The sequence below is a fragment of the Balaenoptera ricei genome, chromosome 13 (assembly GCF_028023285.1).
Source record: "Balaenoptera ricei isolate mBalRic1 chromosome 13, mBalRic1.hap2, whole genome shotgun sequence".
In the NCBI taxonomy this organism is placed as follows: domain Eukaryota; kingdom Metazoa; phylum Chordata; class Mammalia; order Artiodactyla; family Balaenopteridae; genus Balaenoptera; species Balaenoptera ricei.
In genome coordinates, this window is record NC_082651.1 from 44,480,824 (window position 1) to 44,501,628 (window position 20,805).

Genomic DNA, 20,805 nt, shown 5'->3' on the forward strand with positions numbered 1-20,805 from the left:
GTTAGCTAGCAGGGAGTGATACAGGTAGAGGATGGATGGTATCATTTATAAAGAACTGATAACACTGTAAAGGTCAGTGGGCTGAAGAAAGAAGGACCTGGTTTCAAAGTCCTCCCTGAAAGTACCACATAACCCTTTTGCCCTCACTTATGAAACAATTACAACATTATTAAAAAACAAACAAACAAACCTCACAGTGACAATTTAGGGATCATTATACTTTTTTGAGAGCCTCATAAGAAACATACTTAATTGTAAGGTAGACTGGAATAATATTTTTTAAAGGGTATTTAAAAAATTTAGACATGAAAGAATATGTGAGACAGTAAAAGATAGGAATCATGGTAAGATTCTTAAGGTCAATTAAGTAAGGTGCAAAATAAGTAGAACTCCATCTCTGCTAATTAATAATGTCATTTTTATTAATGTTTGCTACTCCTGTCTCTATTTTAATATATATTTGATATTTAAAGTGACCTAAAACTAGATTAACCAGTTAAATTATCTGCTATAATTTTCAAGGAAAAGACTAATTATTGTCAGCAAGATAAGAATTAAAGATGCTAATTTACTGATAAACTTTTCTCAGACCTTAAGTTTACTCAGAATAGAGTTTAAAAGCTAGCCAGCCACACTAAAATGGTACTTCTTATTTCAGGCTGCGCTCAATAACTTCTTAGGATACATAGGTATATTCAAATATCAATATTTAAATGTTAATCCCATTGTACACTTGCTGCTAGACAGGGTCAAGATTAGATAGATGGGATATAGGATGCATGGTATACTCAATTTATTGCTGAACTTTAAAAATTCAATTTGTATTACTTTAAATTCTGTAGACTTTTAAAAAGATTTTCTTCATGATTTTTACTTCGTGTGAGTCTGTTATACTTGGAATTTTTACAGTTTTAGATTTAGAACTACTTCTGGTTCCATTGCTAATCAAATGGTGTGATCTTTCACCAGCTTACTTGACCTCCCTGGACCCAGTCATCAAGAATTTTAAATGTAGGCATTGGGTCAGGTCTGTAGTTTTTCTAGAGCACTTTTTTCCTTAAATAAACTTCTTGTAAATTAGGAGTTCAGGTGAATTATATTGGAGTTTATCCATGAGGTAAGACTTCTCATGAAAAGAAAAATTTGGAGTTCAAGTGGCTGGCTGTCTTCCATTGGACCTACCTTCCTATTAATATTTTTCTTATTTTTGTTGCATAGCGTACAGAAAATTCTGTTTCAATGCAGGTGTAAAAGGATTTTTGTTTTCTTAACAGCTTTGCAGTCTCAGTAAACTCTTCAATTAAATAGAAATGGCAGGAGAAGCTTTATTCTGAGCTCTACCCAAAAATGAGTTCATCCAGCAAGACAAGTTAGAGCACTGACAGTGTGTAGTGTGTTAAAATTTGATATACAGTATGTTTAGGGTGTTAAAAATATTTAAAATAAATTTTAATCAAATCTTTGCATAAGTCTTAAGTGACAGGGCCACAACTCAGGCCTGTTTGATGCAAGAGCTCTTTCTATCATACTGTATAATTTTTTTATCAAAAAAATTTATAGATCTAGACACATTCGTTTATGGCTTATTTCCCATTGTTTTGTGACTCAGAATATTTAAGTTCAATCTTTTAAAGACATTTGTGCCAATTTTGTGACTAATTATTATTATTTTTTTCCTCCAGGGAAATGAGGCAAGTTATCCTTTGGAAATGTGCTCACACTGTAAGTCAAATATTCTTATCAAGAACTTCTTTTATTTTCACATTCTATATATGTATGTATGTAAATCTAAGGCCTCTATAAATTTATATAGCAAAGTTAGCCCTTAACCATTTTAAATGGCAGTGAATTTGACTAAGAGTCTTTCTGAGTTACCAGCATAGGGAAAGATTTTTTTATAGACCTCTTTATTATTAGTGTCTGTACTATGTTGTAATTACAAATCGACCCTCAAATCTGAGTGGCTTAACCCAACTGAAGTTTTTCAGATTAACAAAGCTGCAAGTAAACAGTTAACTTACTTAACTTGTGGTTATGTAAAATAAAGTGCTTATTGAAGGCAAAACTGATAGACTAAGGGGCTATATCGTACAAGACATTTCTGGGGAGGATGAGGAGTATAAGAGGTGTGGGTGGGCTGGCTATTTCTGACTATACTGGAGAACATAAAGAAAGAAAATGACAATCTTAGAAATTCTTGATTCAAGGATCAGAGGACCAGGGAGCTTAAATAAAAATCAAAAGGTCTCTTGTGTGGAAGTACAATGATTGGGGAAGAGGGAGATCATGAGAATTGGAATGGGGACACTGGTAAATTTAGATACCATCCTGAAGTCCCAGAATTCCCAAACTCTTCTGAACCTTCCTTGCCCTTTCTGCCATCCCTGTTTGATGAAGCTGGTCTTGCCTTGTTGGGAGACATCTTACTTTGCAATGAGATGTCTCTTCTTTTTTTTGTCTTATTAAAACCATTTCCCCATTGCTCATTGTTTCATTAGTCTCCTTTCTTTTCCCAGAACACTTGTCAGTTTCTTTCATTCTCATCAACACCTTTGCTTGCTTATGAGCTCTGGATAAATGCTCTTCCATCAGCTCTTTTCTTGAGCGACTTCATCGTCTTTCAGATCTCAGCATAAATGTCCCCTATAAAATGTCCCCTCTTTGGAGATGTTTTCTCTTTCTCTGCTCTCTTCAGATTCTCTCTAACATGGGCAGTACCCTGTTTATTTTCTTTAGAGCAGTTACCATAAGCTTAAATTACTTGTTTATTAATCCATTTTATTTTCCATTTTGTAATTTCTACAATTTTTTAAACTTTTTTTTTATGGTGATACTCTATGACCAATGACCCATAGTTTGGCCATCCCTACTACTATTTACATTTTATTTTACTGTTTCCTCCCAGGCTTTCCTTTATGAATTTCTTATATAATTTTGATCATATGTAGGTGTGTATTTCTGTTTTAAACATGAAGATAAAATGTTGTATCCAGTGTATTGTTAGAATTGACCAAAACCAGATCTAATTATGACTCTCTAGACCAGAGGTTGGTAAACTACTGCCTACCAACAGTTTTTTTAATAAAGTTTTATTGGAACACAGCCATGCCCATTTGCTCACATTGTCTATGGCTGTTTTTGTTTGACCTCTGAAATGTGGTCAAGATAGAGTACTTACAGACTAGTGCTCCGAGTGTTATCTAGATCTATAATTCTTGTCTGTGCCATAATTGACATGTCAGTTGTATAGTTTCTTTAGAATTGAAAGAGTTCTGCTCAGAATTGTGCCTTGCCACTTACTGTTCAGCTTGAGCCTGTGGTGTTTTCCTCCCGTTGCTAGTGGGCAAGAAGGAGGTGTAGAAGCCTGTAATTAGCTAGGATTCAGGCTGCAAATAGAGTTGGGGTAGGCTGTTGGGAGTATAGCTCTGAAAAGTAAGTATGAGGTACTAGGAGGTTAGTTTTTGTTTCTTGGTCAGGGAACAGAGGTCCTAAGGGGGCAAGACGTCCCAGGTTCTTACCTTCTGCACTCCTTTAAAATCTGGGACTGAGGGTCATTTACCTGATTGCAGAGAAAAATGTCCCAGGGCAAAAGGCGAGATGGATGTTCCCGTCGGTACATCCAGGATGGTGAAAGCCAAGTTTTTTTAAATAGTAAGTATTTGAAATAGGTTTCATACACTGTTAAAAGCTATCTCTTTCAGTTTTATCTTCAGAACTTAGTAAGTCTTCTTTCTTATGACTTCATCTGTGCTTTGATGAAACTTGAGGCTTGTCACTAAAGATCTGTACTTGTCAGTGATTGTTCAACTAGATATGAATCTGTCTGAATTCTTCTGTCATCCAGTAAAAATGTAGTTTTCCTCTATTTTCTAATTGGTTCACTAGAATATAATATATTTTATACATGATTTGGATGAATTTGAACTTATTCACATTAAAACCACCACTTTTTTCCCCACCCACACAGTGTAGTAAGTCTTTTTTTGCTCATTTGCAAAACTTCTTTATTAATGGGAGAGCTTAGTGTTATTTGTAAACAGCTGTTACCGTGTTTAAAATGTTAAAACCAATCCTTGAGGCACTTTACTTTTTACACTTCCCCTGTTCCAGTTGTGCCTTCTCTTCCCTTCCAGACCTAGCTCAGGTCTGTGTTCTCTGTGAGGCCTTCAGTAGTCCTCTCACCTCTTTAGTAGTTACTGTCTCTTTTGTTCTTTTAGTATTTAAATTATGCTATTTTTTAAAAAGGTAGTAAGATTCTAAATTGTATGCTGTAAAGTACTGTTTTTAACCCTGTGACACACAGATAAGTACCCACAGAATGCTTACAGTCTAGCTACTGGGGAAAAAGAGAAGAAATGCATTAATTTTTACAGTGGGAACAAACCATTATGAGCAATAAAAGCAAAGGTTCCAAGGAGGGAAAATTACCTTTGGTTAAGAAAATTAAGAAAAGCTTCATGGAAGGGGTGCTGTTTGAAATTGTTTTTTGAAATCTACATAAGATTTGAATACTGATTAATTCTTTCCCCTGTCTGGTCATTTGTCCCTTTCAGTTTCCTTAAATTCCATCCAGATCTTCAATATTTTATCTAACCCCCTTGCATAATTCTTTCCAGTGCCCTACTTTTAATCAGTGATTTTCGTCTCCTAATGCTGAAGAAAACCGAGAACATTTTTAAGTGTTAGCCTCATTACCTCCCCACCCCATCACCCCCTGCCTGCCACACACAAATTTCCCCATTTTCGTACTCATGCTTAATAACTCCTTCCTTTCAATATCAGAGTTTAGGTTATACCTCTCTTATTCAAGGTCAGCCTTGGCACTTATGCTTTTGATCTCATCCCCTCTCATCTCTAGGACCTTACGTTTTTAGTTTCTCTTTGTTTTTACCTGTGTCTCAGCTTCTTCATTTTTCTTCAGTTTACAAACATAATCAACTCCCCTTTGGTCCTGATCCTGCGTGTACCTCCCAGTTCTTCTCCTTTCTTTCTCATATTTGAGCTTTGCCTGAGCATATACAGTGATCTCCATTTCCTTATTTCTGCCTGCTCAAATCTGGCTTTCATCTCCTACTACTTTGCTGAAACTGTTATTATTAAGGTCACCTTCATTGTATTTATTTATTTATTTTTTGGCCACACCGTGTGGCTTGTGGGATCTTAGTTCCCCAACCAGGGATCGAACCTGGGCCCTCGGCAGTGAGAACACAGAGTCCTCACCACTGGACCGCCAGGGAATTCCCATGGTCACCTTCATTTTATTGGCACATTGCCTAATTGCTAAATCTGATGGAGTGAAAAAACCTGTAAAATCATTTGTGCTATTTGGGAAAATTTGAGCACTGATTATTTAATATCAAGGAATTAATTATTAATAATTAATGTTTTAGTTGTAATAATATTGTGGTTTAAAAGAATACCTTAGAGATAGATGATAAATACTGAACAGTTACAAGGACATGGTACGTCTGGGATTCGCTCTAAAATAATTGAAGTGGGTGTATAAGTAAGATTTCTAATGTGTCAGTGGTTGAAACTGGGTGATAGATATGTGGGATTCATTATGAGTCTCTCAACCTTTGTATATGTTTGAAACTTTCCTTTATAAAGTTTTTTTTTTTTTTTTCATGAGTGGAAAAAGGAGGCGGGAAATAACTAAGAGTAATATCAAGGAGAAGTAATTATTTAATTATAGTTAAGTATGGCATGCAGCACAGCAAGCCTTAATAATAAGAGGCGGTTGAGCTCATTTTCACCCGTAAAAGAATTGAGGTATTGACAGTGGAAGTGGAAGTGCGACGCCTGGCACAGAGCAGATACTCAGTAAGTATCTGTTGACTGAATAAGCTAGTGAGAGCTCAGAGCTGGACTGTAGAGACAGCTAGTTGGATAATTTTAAAGGCTGTATCTTTAGAAAAACCCAGTAGTTACCAATCACCCCATTTGTTTTCATAAATAATAACAAGTACTTACATGGCATTAGCACATGCCAGGCACTGTTCTAAGCATTTCACATACATTTATTTACCTTCTTAATCCTCACAGCAGCCTCATGAAAGAGGTATTGTTACTTTCCCCATTGTATAGATGAGAAAACAGGCATCAATAACTGGCCTAAGATCACACAGCAGCAGGTAGAGTAACAAAGCCATGATTTGATCTCAAGCAGTCATGCTCTAGAGTTATATTTTTAATCACAATACTGTACCGCCTCTCTTATAGTAACTCTTACAAGATTAATGTTATGTTTGTCTACGTGAACGATTTTAGGCAAAACTGGACTTGTCTAAGACATAGTTAGGTATTCTCTGATTTTTTTTTTTCGTCTCTTAATTGAGTGTTTGCTTTTTGTTGAGTTAAATTATTCTAGGCCATTGTGACTTTGTTTCTGTCTGTTGGCTGACCTGTCTGGAGTAGGAAATGTATACTCTGTTGGGGTGATTCGCTCAAAGTTGAGACTGTGGTTGTAACTTGGCATGATAATTTGGAAAAGTGGCTGAGTGCAAGATACTAGGTTAGATAGTTCAGCAGAGGGCTAGATTGGAGCACGGGACGAAGTGTGAGTGGAAAGTCAGATTCAACTAATATGTTTTTACTGTTGATGAAACCAGTATAATTCTGAATAATTTTGATAAAATTGGTGAACAGAGGGCCTATTTTGTAGATTGAATGTAGATGAAAGACTAAAACAGTCTTTTATCTGAAGAGCTTTCTCAATTTTCTTTCGTTAGAAGGTGACCCAAGAGGAGCTTGGCAGCCTCTGAAGGAACGTTTCGCTTTGCATAATGAACTGTCTGTAGAAACCTTGAAGACACCTTTAGCCATTAGGACACGGCTCTCATTTTGAGTAAACAATCTCATATTCAGTCAGTTTTGTTTCTGGTTTAAATACTTACAAGTGACTTGAAAACAGAGAGATATTGAGATATTGACTTCAATTTGTGCTGTTAATTCCTGCTCACAATCAGTTGTCTCAGCAAGGTTTACATGTCATATTCTTTGCTTAGACTAGGGTTTTTCTTTGTTTTGAAAACAGAAGACTTTTTCACAGAAAAGGTTAATCTAAAGTTAATTTGATTTCCTCCTTCATTTCTGCATTCTTTTGTTTCCTTTCTTATATGTACTAGCTTAACTCACTTTAATTTTTTTTGTTGTTGCTGAAATGATTTTAATCTATAGGTGAAACACTCTTTAAATGATACTCAGAATACATTACAATTTGGTTTTAAGATAGATTTGAGTTTAAAACAGGTCTTACAGTGATTCCAGTAAATCAAGTGCTCCAGAACACAATTCAGAGATGTAACAATTATGTGATGACTTCTTAAATGTCCAAGGGGATAAAGATCTTCTTCAAATATGGAAAGAAATTAAATCATTCTATAGTACTAACCTCCAAGAGTTCTTCTCTTTTATAGACTACAATATTATTGTCAGTTTCATATACTTTTACTTTATGAAGAACTCCCGCAGGAAGAAATTTCTGAAGGTCTTCCCAGATATAAACAGCTACATTTTCTGTCGTCTTACGACATCTGCAAAATACGGCACATCCAGATCCAGATTCTTATGATCAAGGGGCTTCATAATTGCCTCCTGTGGAGCTGATGGGTCGCGCTGAAGGAGAGCAGGCGGGACACTCGCGCCCACCGTCGAGGGCCAGAACCCGCTTTGCTCATGGTTTTGCAGGCCCACGTCCCGCCAGCGCCTCCCGCCCTCCAGTTCACTTTAATTTTTCAGTGATGTGTGTTCTAAAGAGTAATTTCTGGTTTACTCCCAAATCTTTATTTATCATCTCAGAAATCTTTGGAGGAAACTTTTTAATATCCATAAAAACTTTATGTCACTAACTTTGAAATTGACTTGTACACTTGTTACTTTAGATTTAAATCTTCATAAATGTATCAAATAATTCATGCTTTTTAATCTACCAGCCATGATTTATCATTTACTTAGCAGTTAGTGATCCTGAACTCTAATTTATTTCACCTAGTCCACTGAGAATTACTTACATTCTGTTTTCTTTCAGTAAAGCTTTATTGCTGAGTAATGAAGTATAGTGCACAAACTTGAACGCCTAGGCTTGAAGTTGCTACCTTGTTTTGCCATCACAGTACCTTTTTAAAAAACAATGCCTGGATTATTTACTATATTCTAAATATTTCAGGTTTTTAGATGAGTAGTCTTAAGAAAAGTGAAGTGCTAGCTCTGTTTTCTTTATCCATACTGTCAAATTTTGGCATCATGGTAGCACTTAACAAATTTGTAGTTTCAGCAGTGAAGTCCATGGCATGTAGTAATTTCATAGTCTACCACAAAATTGAGTAATTTTGTAGCTGGTATGTAGAAGACAGTTACTTCAGCTGGTTTAAGAAAGCCTAGCTAGCCATTTAGCAAAAGTATAAATTCTTGGATCTCCCTCAGAATGTTAGAGCAAAAGAGATGGAAAAATATGCAAGAAAAGAGGAACTTGGAGAACAAATACAGAGTGTAATAGCATCTGTCTAAAAGACATCTCAAAAGTTATATTACATGAAATAAAAGCAAAAATAATCAGTGAAATAGTAGGAGAAAATTTTCTTCACCTAAAAAATCGTATCTTCTGATTGAAAGAGCATTCTGATACTCGGGAAGTTTAGATGAAAAAAGATCTCCATTTGGTGTCAACCTCTTTTGTAGTTTTAAAAGTCCAAGAGCAAAAAGAAAACCCTAAAAGCTGCTAGACAGGGAAAAGGTTGGCCTCAAAAAGAATAAGAGTCCACTGGCATTGGATTTCTTAGCAGCAGCAATAGATATTAGAAAGCAATAGGGCGGTTAATTCAAAGTTCGTTCTGAGTTCCTAAATCTAGAATTTGATAGCAACCAAATGATTACTCAGGTGAGAGGCCAAATTAAAGACATTTCCAGAAATATAAGGACTTGGGAAATTTACCTTTCATACGTTCTTGAATATGTACCCAGAAAAATGAAGGAGAAGTTAGAGAAAAAAAATGAAACAAGATCCAAGAAACGAAATCTCTTAAGACACCATTGAAGATCCCGGTATAACAACTATGCCAGGGACCTGGAAAGCAGGTGGTTCAAATTAGAGCAAGAAGCCAGAATTGTCTGTGGAAAATGTCATCAAGAAGAAAGTAAAAGTCATTATATAAATTGTATGCTAGAATTTCGTAATGTTAAGGTAAAAGGCAAGGCAGTAAGAAAAAAAAGCAGAGACTGGGGATGCAGTATTACATTCTTGGCGATAAACCAGATTGAGCTCTCGAGAAGCCATAAATAAGTCTTTTGACTAAACGGTGCTGAAAGTAAAAGAAGACTCTTGAATATGCATGCTTTTGTGAAAATACCATATCTGGGGGGGAGTTGGTGGTGGGGACTGATACAAAGCTAAAGAAAAGTCAACTAATATGTTTAACTGCAGCATATCATAGGAAAAGATAAAAGAAAAGCTTGGAGAATGTGATATAATGGGTTAGGGTTGGATTTGACGTACAAAAACAGTGGAACTCTTTGAGAGCCACATCTTTTGATTAAGATGTGTTACTGACCTACGCAGTATACTTAGGTTAAAAGAAAAAAAGAGTGTGACTTTCAAGCCAGGGTTATTAATAACTTAGTGAGAAAACTTGAAGATGTGTTTTTATGATCTTATAAATATATGCTTATTGCATATTCTCATTTGAACCACAATGTAAATAAACCAAAAGGAGAAGAACAACAGCAACACAAACACCTTCAGCAGGAAAACCAGTAGGAGAACATCTTAAAAATATGTTGTTTGATTTTTATCTACCTGAAGTGGAAATATTCTTATATTTTCTCCCTTTTCTCCATACTTGGCCCAAGAGTGCAGGTTGAGGAACAACAGTGTTTAGTATCTCTTAGCCTAACCTTCTATGTTGACTCTTCTGATGTAACTAACAAGGAAAGAAATTAGATCGGAAAGTATTTCAAGAAATCCCATCACCCAGCTTTTGCCATCAAGCTTTACAGACTGAGCAACTTACTTAACTCTCTGGGTCTTTATCCTCATCTGGAGTTTTTCATCTCCAAGCTTTCTTCCAACTTTTCACATTGCAAGGCTTTTCTATTACAGATTTTCTTCTGAAACACAGTGAGCTTTGAAGACAATTCTAAGAATGTATTTTTAGGATTAAGTGTGTAGCTTCTTTTGTGACATCTTTGGACAATATTCATTTGCCTTTGTGAGTTTTGAGGTGGTGAATCATTTTTGACTTTATCTTTTACATAAGGTAGGAGGAAGTTAGTGGTACATAGCATTCACATTTTGAAGGAGCATTCTAGAAGAAAGAAAGAAAACACAGTTAACAATATTAGTAACGAAACAACTGAAATCACTTACAGATCCTACAGATGTTAAAAGAATAACTAGGGAATTTTATAAACAGTTTTATTCCAAATAAGTTCTACACGTTGGATGAAACAAGACAAATTCCTTGAAAAAACGAATACAGGCAGACCTCTTTTCATTGTACTTCATTTTATCGTGCTTCACAGATACTGTTTTTTGTCTTTTGGCTTTTTTAAAATTTTTAAACAAACTGGAGGTTTGTGGCAACCCTGTATAAAGCAAGTGTATTGATACCATTGTTCCAGCAGCACTTGCTCACTTTGCGGCTGTTTGTCACATTTTGGTAATTCTCGCGATATTTCAAACTTTTTCACTATTGTTATCATATTTGTTATGGTGATCTGTGATCAGTGATCTTTGATGTTTCTGTTACGACTTGCTGAAGGCTCAGATGATAGTTAGCATTTTTAGCATAATTTATTAAATTTAGCATAATTTAATTTACCTTTAAATTAAGGTATGTACATTTTTTTTTTAGACAATGCTGTTGCATACGTAATAGACTACAGTATAGTGTAAACATAACTTTTATACACATTGGGAAACCAAAAAATTCATGTGACTTGCTATCTTGCAGTGGTCTAGAACCAAACCTGCGATATCTTCAAGGTATGCCTGTTCCTAAAACTGACTCAAAAGGAAATAGGAAATCTTAATAGCATTATATCTATTAATGAAATTGAATTCTTTCTCACAAAGAAAACTCCAGGGCCCAGATGGCTTTACTGGTAAATTCTAGCAGACATTTAATGGAAAAACATAAAGAATCCTTCAAAAAATAGAAGCTAGTGTTATACTGATAGCAATACCAAAGACACAGAAAACTGTAGACCAGTATTCACCATGAACATATGTGTAAAAATCCTTAAATATTTGTAAGTCAAATCCAGCAATATGTAAAAAGGACAATAAAGCATGGTCAAGTGGAGTTTATCCCAGGAGTATGATTTTATCTGGAAATATCAATTAATGTAATTCACTATATTGACGTAATAAAAGAGAAAAAACATCTCAATAGTTGTAGCAAAGTATTTGTTTGACAGAGTTCAGTAGCCATTCATGATAAATAGTTCTGGCAAATTAGGAATAGAAGGGAACTATATCAACCTGATAAAGGGCACCTACCAAAAACCTATAGCTAACATCATACTTATTTAATGATGAAAGACTGAATGCTTTCCATGGGGAAAAAAGTAGTTTTTCACTCTGACCAATTGTAGTCAAAATTGTACTAGAAGTTCTAGCCAGTACGTTAAGTCCAGTAGAGGAAATGTAATACATTCAGATTGGAAAGGAAGGAGTAAAGTTGTCTTTATTCTCAGATGACATGGTTGTGTATGTAGTAAATCCTGTTCCTAGAAATAAGAAGTGAACTTATTAGCAAGATTGTAGGATACAAGGGCAATATACAAAAAGCAGTGGAATCTCTCTATAGCAGCGGTGAACAATTGAAAAAAAGTGAAATTGACAAAAATACCATTTATAATAGAATAAAAACATTGGGATATTCAAGTGTAAATTTAACCAAATATATGTAAGATCTATACACCGAACTATGAAACATCACTGAGAGAAACTTAAAAAGACCTAAGTAAATGGAGGGAGGTACCATATTCATAGATTGGAAGACTTTGATACTGTTAAGGTATCAGTTCTACTCAGATTGATCTGTAGATTCAAGACAATCCCAATCATTTTCAGCAGGGTTTTAATAAAAATTACCAAATAATTGTTAATTCTATATGGGAAAACCCAGGTCTTAGAAGAGCTGGCAAAATTTTGAAAAAGAACAACAAAGTGTGAGGACAGTGTTCCCTGGTTTAAAGACTAAAACATAAAACTGTGGTATTGGCATAAGATAAATAAATCAGTGGAACAGAGTAGAGGGTATAAACCCATGTGTGTGTATTCGATTGATTTTTTTTTAAATAACAAGTCTTTTATTCAGGTATACTTTTTTTTTTTTAATATTTTTTTTAAATTTTTTATTTTATTTGTTTATTTATTTATGGCTGTGTTGGGTCTTCGTTTCTGTGCGAGGGCTTTCTCTAGTTGCGGTGAGTGGGGGCCACTCTTCATCGCGGTGCGCGGGCCTCTCGCTATCGCGGCCTCTCTTGTTGCGGAGCACAGGCTCCAGACGCGCAGGCTCAGTAGTTGTGGCTCACGGGCCCAGTTGCTCCGCGGCATGTGGGATCTTCCCAGACCAGGGCTCGAACCCGTGTCGCCTGCATTGGCAGGCAGATTCTCAACCACTGCGCCACCAGGGAAGCCCAGGTATACTTTAAAAAAAAAAAATTTTTTTTTTAATTTAATTATTTATTTTTGGCTGCGTTGGGCCTTCGTTGTCGCGAGCGGGGGCTACTCTTCGTTGCAGTGCACAGGCTTCTCACTGCGGTGGCTTCTCTTGTTGCGGAGCACGGACCCTAGGCGCGCGGGCTTCAGTAGCTGTGGCACACGGGCTCTAGAGCGCAGGCTCAGTAGCTGTGGCGCACGGGCTTAGTTGCTCCACAGCTTGTGGGATCTTCCCAGACCAGGGCTCGAACCCGTGTCCCCTGCATTGGCAGGCGGATTCTTAACCACTGCACCACCAGGGCAGTCCATTGATTGATTTAAAAAAATTTTTTTAATTGGATATTTGACATGTAACATTATGTAAATTTAAGGTGTACAACATGTTACTTTATACAGTTAATTGATTTTTGACAAAAACATCAAAGATACCATTGTAAGGGGGGGAGTCTTTTGAACAAAATAGCTGGAATAAAAGTTTACCCTTACTTATGTACAAAAAACATGGGTCATAAATTTAAACGTAAAAGCCACAACTATGGAACTTCTAGAAGAAAACATCAGAGAAAATCTTCACGACCAGCATAGGCAAGGATTTTTAGTTTATTTGTAAAACATGAATCATAAAAGAAAAAAATGGGTTTCATCAAAATTGAAGGTTTTTGCTCCTTAAAGGCAGCTTATACGCTGGGAGAAGATACTTGAAATGCCTACACCTGACAAAGGACTTGCACCAATCAGTATAAAGAGAGAATCACACAACTTTTTAAAGACAGCCCACCTTTTAAAAGGGTAAAATATTTGAAGTCACTTAAATGAAGATATATCAGCTGCCAATAATCACATGAAAAAGATGCTCAAGATAATTAATCCTCAGAGAAATGCAGGTTAAAACTATAATCGCATACTGCCGCCACCCAGCAGAGTGGCTAAACTTAGAAAGACTCACAATTTCACGAGTTGGCAAGGAGGTAGAGCTCCTGGAATTCTCAGGTATTGCCAGTGGGAGTGTAAAATGGTACACCACTTTGGAAAACTTTTTAACAGTTTCTGAAAGTCAAATGTATGCTTACCCTATGACCCAGCAATTCCAGGAAAACATTTGCTTACAAAAAGACTTAAGTATAAGTATAATATTCTTAGAATCTTTATTCCTAATAGTCCCAAACAGGAAACAATAGGAATGTCTGTTAACAGATGAATGCATAAACTGATTGTAGTATACCATACAATGGACTATATATATATACTACTGTGCCATAAAAAGGAAGAAACTACTGACATATGAAACAACTTGGATTAATGTCAAAAACTTAATGAGAAAAGGAAGACGGACACAAGAGTACGTATCTATGATCCCATTTATGTGAAATTCTAGACAGAATTTAGTTACAGAAAGCAGAACAGTGGTTACCTAGGGTTGTGGTGGGGAGGGGGTGCGGTGTGTTTGTGATTGACTGGAAAGGACCCGAGGAAACATCTTGGGATGTGAAATGTGCTTCTTTTGTCTTGATTGCAGTGCTGCTTACGTAGGTGTATACGTTTGTCAGAACCTGTAGAACTATATATTTAATAATGCGGTTTTGGAATATCAGCTATTTCCCAAAGTTGGTTTACAATTTCCTTTTAGCGTTTTGATTACAACTTGATAATTCTTTTATTGGTGCTGATGTGTAGCTATGTATATTTGATAATTAATAATTTTTTAAGTGTGTAATAATTTTAATCTAGAAACACCAAAAGCATGTGTTGCCTCTTGCATTAGAAAATTAATGATATACCTCTAGAATCTAGACCTTTTAAAGTGGATGAAAGTTTTTCATTTGTAAGGAAAAGACACAGCACAAATGTCCATTTTTCATAATATGCCTTTTGATTCTCTTTCAGTATTAATAGGGAGCTTTCTTTGCTTTGTTCTGTTAAAGTATTCTGTGCAAAATATAAATATTAGACTGCTAGTCTAATCACAAGGTTGTTATAAAATTAGGCGGTTTTTTGGAGCTGCTTGTGAAGGTTTTGTCTGCGCCCCCTGGTGGTTTTGATTTCTTATTTGGGGTAACATTGGAAATACAGTCATTACTTTTGTAGAAGATGAATTTTACAGAAGACTTTAAAACTTTTAAATTAATCTTTATGTTGAAAAACTACCCAATAGCTTCTATTGACAACACTATAAGGCTTTATTCTTGGGGTAGTCTTTTTTTTTTTTTTAATAGCTACTTTATTTATTTATTTATTTATTTATTTTTAGCTGTGTTGGGTCTTCGTTTCGTGCGAGGGCTTTCTCTAGTTGCGGCAAGCGGGGGCCACTCTTCATCGCGGTGCGCGGGCCTCTCACTATCGCGGCCTCTCTTGTTGCGGAGCACAGGCTCCAGACGCGCAGGCTCAGTAATTGTGGCTCACGGGCCCAGTTGCTCCGCGGCATGTGGGATTTTCGCAGACCAGGGCTCGAACTCGTGTCCCCTGCATTAGCAGGCAGATTCTCAACCACTGCGCCACCAGGGAAGCCCTCTTGGGGTAGTCTTTACAAGGTTATTCAGTACATGTTTCTCGGGGCTTCTGGTGGCACAGTGGTTAAGAATCCGCCTGCCAATGCAGGGGACACGGGTTCGAGCCCTGGTCCGGGAAGATCCTACATGCTGTGCAGCAGCTAAGCCCGTGCGCCACAACTACTGAGCTTGCGCTCTAGAGCCCGCGAGCCACGACTACTGAGCCCGCGCACCACAAATGCTGAAGCCCGCGCACCTAGAGCCTGTGCTCTGCAACAAGAGAAGCCACCGCAACGGGAAGCCTGCGCACTGCAACAAGAGTAGCCCCCGCTCGCCGCAACTAGAGAAAGCCCACACGTGCAGCAACGAAGACCCAATGCAGCCAGAAATAAAAATAAATTAAAAAAAAAAAACCACATGTTTCTCCATAGGTAATTTTATCATATCTGATGGCTCTTTCCACAGTACCTCTAAGATCCCTTATTAGGGATCTATAGTTTTCATTCTATAGTATAGTTCTAAATATCCTGCCATACAAACGAGATTGGGGCATATCTTCTTAGAAATACATAGTCAGGATGAGACTGGAACATTTTATGGTGCCAGAAAATAAGGAAATGCTCAAATTGGGGATTGTTGAAAAGTCACACAGGAGCCAACTTGAGGTAGTACCTAAAGAACAAAGCTGGAATAATTTGGTTAACGGGTAATGACATTGGATTTTAACCCATAAGATAAAGTAAGTACCCATGAATCCATGCTGATACGAATAATTGAATAAAGAAACAAATAGGGAAAGGGGACAGGTTTGTTTTGTTTTGTTTTTTGACAGGAACAGTCCAGTTAATAATGAGGGAAAAAGAAAATCATTATTAGGCAATACCACAGTAATAAAATTTTGCAAACAAGACCTACCGAGATGATGCTCAAATTAGACTTTGAGGAGAAAGTAGGATATTTGAATAGTCTCAGAGTATTCCCCCGCAATATTTTTTAATACAGAGGGAAAGATAGTAGATTTATAGTGGAGACATCTGGCAGAAACCACCTTGGCCAAGTGATCAAAATTAGCATCACTAGTGAAAAGACATGTTGACATCATGAACCCCTTGATAACGATGCACTGAGAAGGACATATCATTTCTATGGTATTCTTGCCCCAAAGGATTCTAATCATGAAAAAACATCAGCAACTCACTCTGAGGGATATTTTACAGAATACTGGATCAGAAGTTTCAAAGTCATGAAACACAAGGAAAAAATTGAGAGTTGTTACAAATTAGAGGAGACTTAAGGAAAAATTACAAAAATGTTGCAAAAATAATAGAGTTCCCAAATATCACTCACCCAAGCTTCCTCTGATGTTAACATCTCACAGACTTAAAGTGCAATTATCATTATCAAAATCAAGAAATTAACATTCTTACAATACTGTTAAACTGTATATTTTAGTGAAAAAGGAAATTGTGACACTGGAAAGTTTTTCTTTTCCAGGATTCTATTCAGGATCCCACATTGCATTTAGTTGTTTCTTTGAAGATACTATTATCACTAGGAGGATTTGATAAGACTTGCTTTATTTTGTTTTAAATTGTTAATGGGCTAATAGGTAATAAATTATTTATAAAGTGGCTATTAAAAGAATTTCCTGAAGGAGTAGTCTTGTTGCTACTTATTACTATTTTACAAATTTGGGGAATTGGCTAAAATTTGAGGAAAGTTTATTTTTCTACCATTCTGCTTATTTCTTTTCCTTTTCATTCTGAGAAACCTCAAAATCACGTAACAGTGGAGGAGCAGCTTGGTGTGTGTGTGTATAGTAATAACAGTGCTTGACGAGCCAGAGGCCTACATCTCTTTGCTACTGTTGGGAATCTCTTACATTCTTTTTTTCTAAATGATGAAAAATATATGTATAATAAAGAGAGATGGTTAATGTTTCTTCATCTGAGAAGATGATGAATGAATAAGCAACCTTTCTATCGCTATTAATATTATATACTCTCTAGCGTTAATATGTCCAGTTGGAAATATTTATTTAAATTTACTGTAGCAACATGAGCTCTCTAAAAGCAACTTCTTAATTATTTTATGTGGTAATATTAATAAGATTCTTGAAATCACTTGTTAAAATAGGTAACCATCTAGATTTCACATTTATTCCTGTGTATATTCAAGGGTGCAGTGATCTGGGTATGGTCTCAACAATTTAATTTGCTGTTTTCCATGTAAACATTCCATAGTAATACCTATATTATTATAATATATACCTATATTATAAACTCAGACTATAATATCTAAGTTTTTAATATCTTAAATTTTAGAGACATATATGTATGACTATAAGATTAACTGTTATAATACTTTGTATAATATAATGTAAATTGAATATGTAGGCACTTCCAACTACTAAAAAAGATAGTCCTCCCAAAGGTATCCTTACAAAAAGTGGAAAAATAACATGAGTGTCAGCTTGGCAAAACATATGAAAAACAGTATCTCTGAGTCACAAGATGAGTCAAAAGGGTGAGGTTTGTTTGTTTTTCCTTGTTCATCTGTTTTAAGGGAGTATGATCCCAAGTAGCAGAAAAAAATCTTTGATGAAAGTTGGTGCCAAAAGTTGGAATTCTTTATATTTAGCTTGTACGAAGTGCAGAGCTGAAGCATTTAATGGTGCTGCCAAGGTGGGTTTGATCTGTTTTAAAGATCTGTGCCTGATTTTTAGGATATTGGTAATAACTGTAAATGGAAAATAACCTTTAAAAATTTAACCTTTATAAAATTTTTTCTTAAAAATTTAATTAAAGAATTAAAATTGAAAAATGCTGGGTTTTCTTTGCTCATACTTGCAAAGAATATCTTTAGAAGAATATTCAAGAAGCTGGCAACGTTGGAGGGAGGCTTTGAATATTGAACTGTGTTCAAACCATGTTCAAATTTTGAACCATGAACTGCTAGAAATAAACTAAATTAAAATTTTACAAGATAAGTGACAATTAGAGTGCCTGGTACATAGAGATTGATTTAGTCTGCCTGGTAAGAACCACCTGACTTCCATGAATCAGCTTAGCATTGTTAATCGTGTAATATCTTACTCAGCATACAGTTGGTTGTATGTTATGGCAGGTGCAGACAAACAAAAGGGTAACAAAAAAAATTTTATGATATATTTTCTTTGTTATAAGAAATTAGTCAATCGTATATGCAACTCTTTAAATTGGAAATTAAACTCTTGGATAAGTGGTGAATTTTTTTCCTATAATTATCACAAAATCGTTTGGTAAATCTTGCTGCCTCTTTTTGTTTGCTTTTAGTTGATGCTGATGAAATTAAAAGGCTAGGAAAGAGATTTAAGAAGCTCGATTTGGACAATTCTGGTTCTTTGAGTGTGGAAGAGTTCATGTCTCTGCCTGAGTTACAACAGAATCCCTTAGTACAGCGAGTAATAGATATATTTGACACAGATGGGAATGGAGAAGTAGACTTTAAAGGTAAGGAAGTATTTTTTTTTAAAACTACAAGTTAGATAATCTATGAATAGTCTCTTACAGCTCTGTGTACAAAAATGTCTGAAAAATTTAGTTTTTCTTCAATGTCTTTGTATTACTGGTTTTCTTATAAAGATAGATTACGTTCAAACCTCAAAATCTGTGATATATGAACCTTAATGGACTAATAAGATCTTTTACTTTTGGGGTCATAAATGCTCAAATTGCCCTTTAAGGTAATCTAAAAAAATGAGATTTAGTATTTCTTTTGTTAGAAAATTAGTCTCACTTTAGGGAAACTTATAATATTAGAAGCTACATTTTTAAAACCTTTTATAAAAGAATGAGACTTAATACTAAGTCAGCAATAAAAAGTAAGCTGAAGTAATAAAGATATGAGTATTATCATAGAAAGGATTAATTTAGTTAATCTAGATTTTACAAAGACAGTAGTGCTTTTGCTAATATTAACCATTTGATTCTGCACTTTAAAGTAAATAAACATTTCATTTCACCAGGGAATCAACAGATTTTGTTATTTTAGTTTGAGGAATTGGATTATAAGTGAAGGGCTTTAAAACTGGTTATGATTTAGTGTTTATCAGGCAGTGAAGAAAAATGACCATTTGTTATGAAACTTCCAACAGTTTATTTAAATGATTCTGAATTTTGGAACCAGAAATCCAAAATTATTTTTTTTCTGCCAAACAACGTAAATTTTTTTTAAAGCCCCCTTTTGTCATATTCTAAGAAAAAAGAGTTAAATAGCTTAAAGAATATGTTTTTGAGTGTTATGCTCTGTAGCGTAAGTAAATATTTGTTTAAATTGATTTGACTTTAGAGAACTCCAAGTTCAGATTAAAATGTATATATATAGAACCTCGTTCGTTGCGAAGTTTCAAATTTGGCTTTTTCAATTTTAAACACCGCTAGTAATATTTTCTTTTGCAGCAAGAAAATATCTTTTTGTGAGCATATAGGGGTTTGTGTGTGTGTGTGTGTATGTGGGTACGTATTGTTTTTCTTTGTAAAAAATTGAAACTTCTGATTTGTAAACATTTTTTATTCTTCTTCAGAGTTCATTGAGGGAGTCTCTCAGTTCAGTGTCAAAGGAGATAAGGAACAGAAGTTGAGGTGTAAGTATTTCTCTTCACTGAGTTCATTCTCCCTCTTAGACCACTACCCCATACTGCATTATGACCTCCTTTTAAAATATTCTAAAAGATGTCTTTTCTTCTAGATCCTTAGTAAACATAACAAAAATTTTACATTCTGGAGAAGATCCTTTCTGGACATTTGCAGTTTGCATTTTTTAATGATGTGTCATTGTTGCTTTTAGTTGGATAGAAGGAAAATAGAATTTCCTTCTACAGCCATATGAATTACATGTCTTAGATAAGAGATTTATTTTTAATTGAAGTATAGTTGATGTACAGTGTTTTATAAGTTACAGGTGTACAATATAGTGATTCACAATTTTAAAGATTATATTCCATTTATAGTTATTATAAAATGTTGGCATGAAAGTGAGAAGAAATGCTCTAATGTGATTAGGTTAACTTCATTTACACTCGTATTCAGAATTATTTAGCCAGAAGTCCACTATTTTGGTTTACGTAGGCTGCCTCTATCATAGGGAACATCTGATATCTTTTTAAAGCATTCAGCTCTTTTTTTTTTTTTTTTTTTAAACATCTTTATTGGAGTATAATTGCTTTACAATGGTGTGTTAGTTTCTGCAGCTCTTAACTAGAGAGATGTTGTATTTAATAACAGTTCTCTGAGGTGCTGGCTATATGCAAACATCCTTTGCAAACGAACTCTTTTTGATATAAATGAGAATAATAGCAATAACAGTTGCTGTCTTTGATTGTATATTATCTCATTCAGTACTGTAAAGAACCTGGGAGGTTAGAACTATTATTAGCCCCAATTTTATATGTGCAGAAAATGAAGCTTAGGAAGGGTAAATAACTTACCTCTAGGCTACACTAATTGGCCAAAGCAGTCTTGACTCCATAGCCCATATACTCTCTTTTTTTTTTAAAGATTTTTTTTATGTAGACCTTTTTTTTTTTAAAATTTTTGGCTGCATTGGGTCTTTGTTGCTGTGCGTGGGCTTTCTCTAGTTGCGACTAGCGGGGGCTACTCTTTGTTGCAGTGCATG

At 35.3% G+C, this 20,805-nt stretch overlaps 1 protein-coding gene across 1 annotated transcript in view; it reads left to right on the forward strand.

The window, feature by feature from the left end:
• The window catches only part of PPP3R1 (protein phosphatase 3 regulatory subunit B, alpha), a 57,114-nt gene that overhangs the window by 27,468 nt on the left and 8,841 nt on the right, over positions 1 to 20,805 (forward strand). Inside the window, exons 2-4 of the mRNA XM_059943160.1 lie at positions 1,683 to 1,722; positions 18,465 to 18,641; positions 19,715 to 19,774. Coding sequence (XP_059799143.1) covers positions 1,683 to 1,722; positions 18,465 to 18,641; positions 19,715 to 19,774 — 277 coding nt within the window. The remainder of the gene's footprint in view (positions 1 to 1,682; positions 1,723 to 18,464; positions 18,642 to 19,714; positions 19,775 to 20,805) is intronic.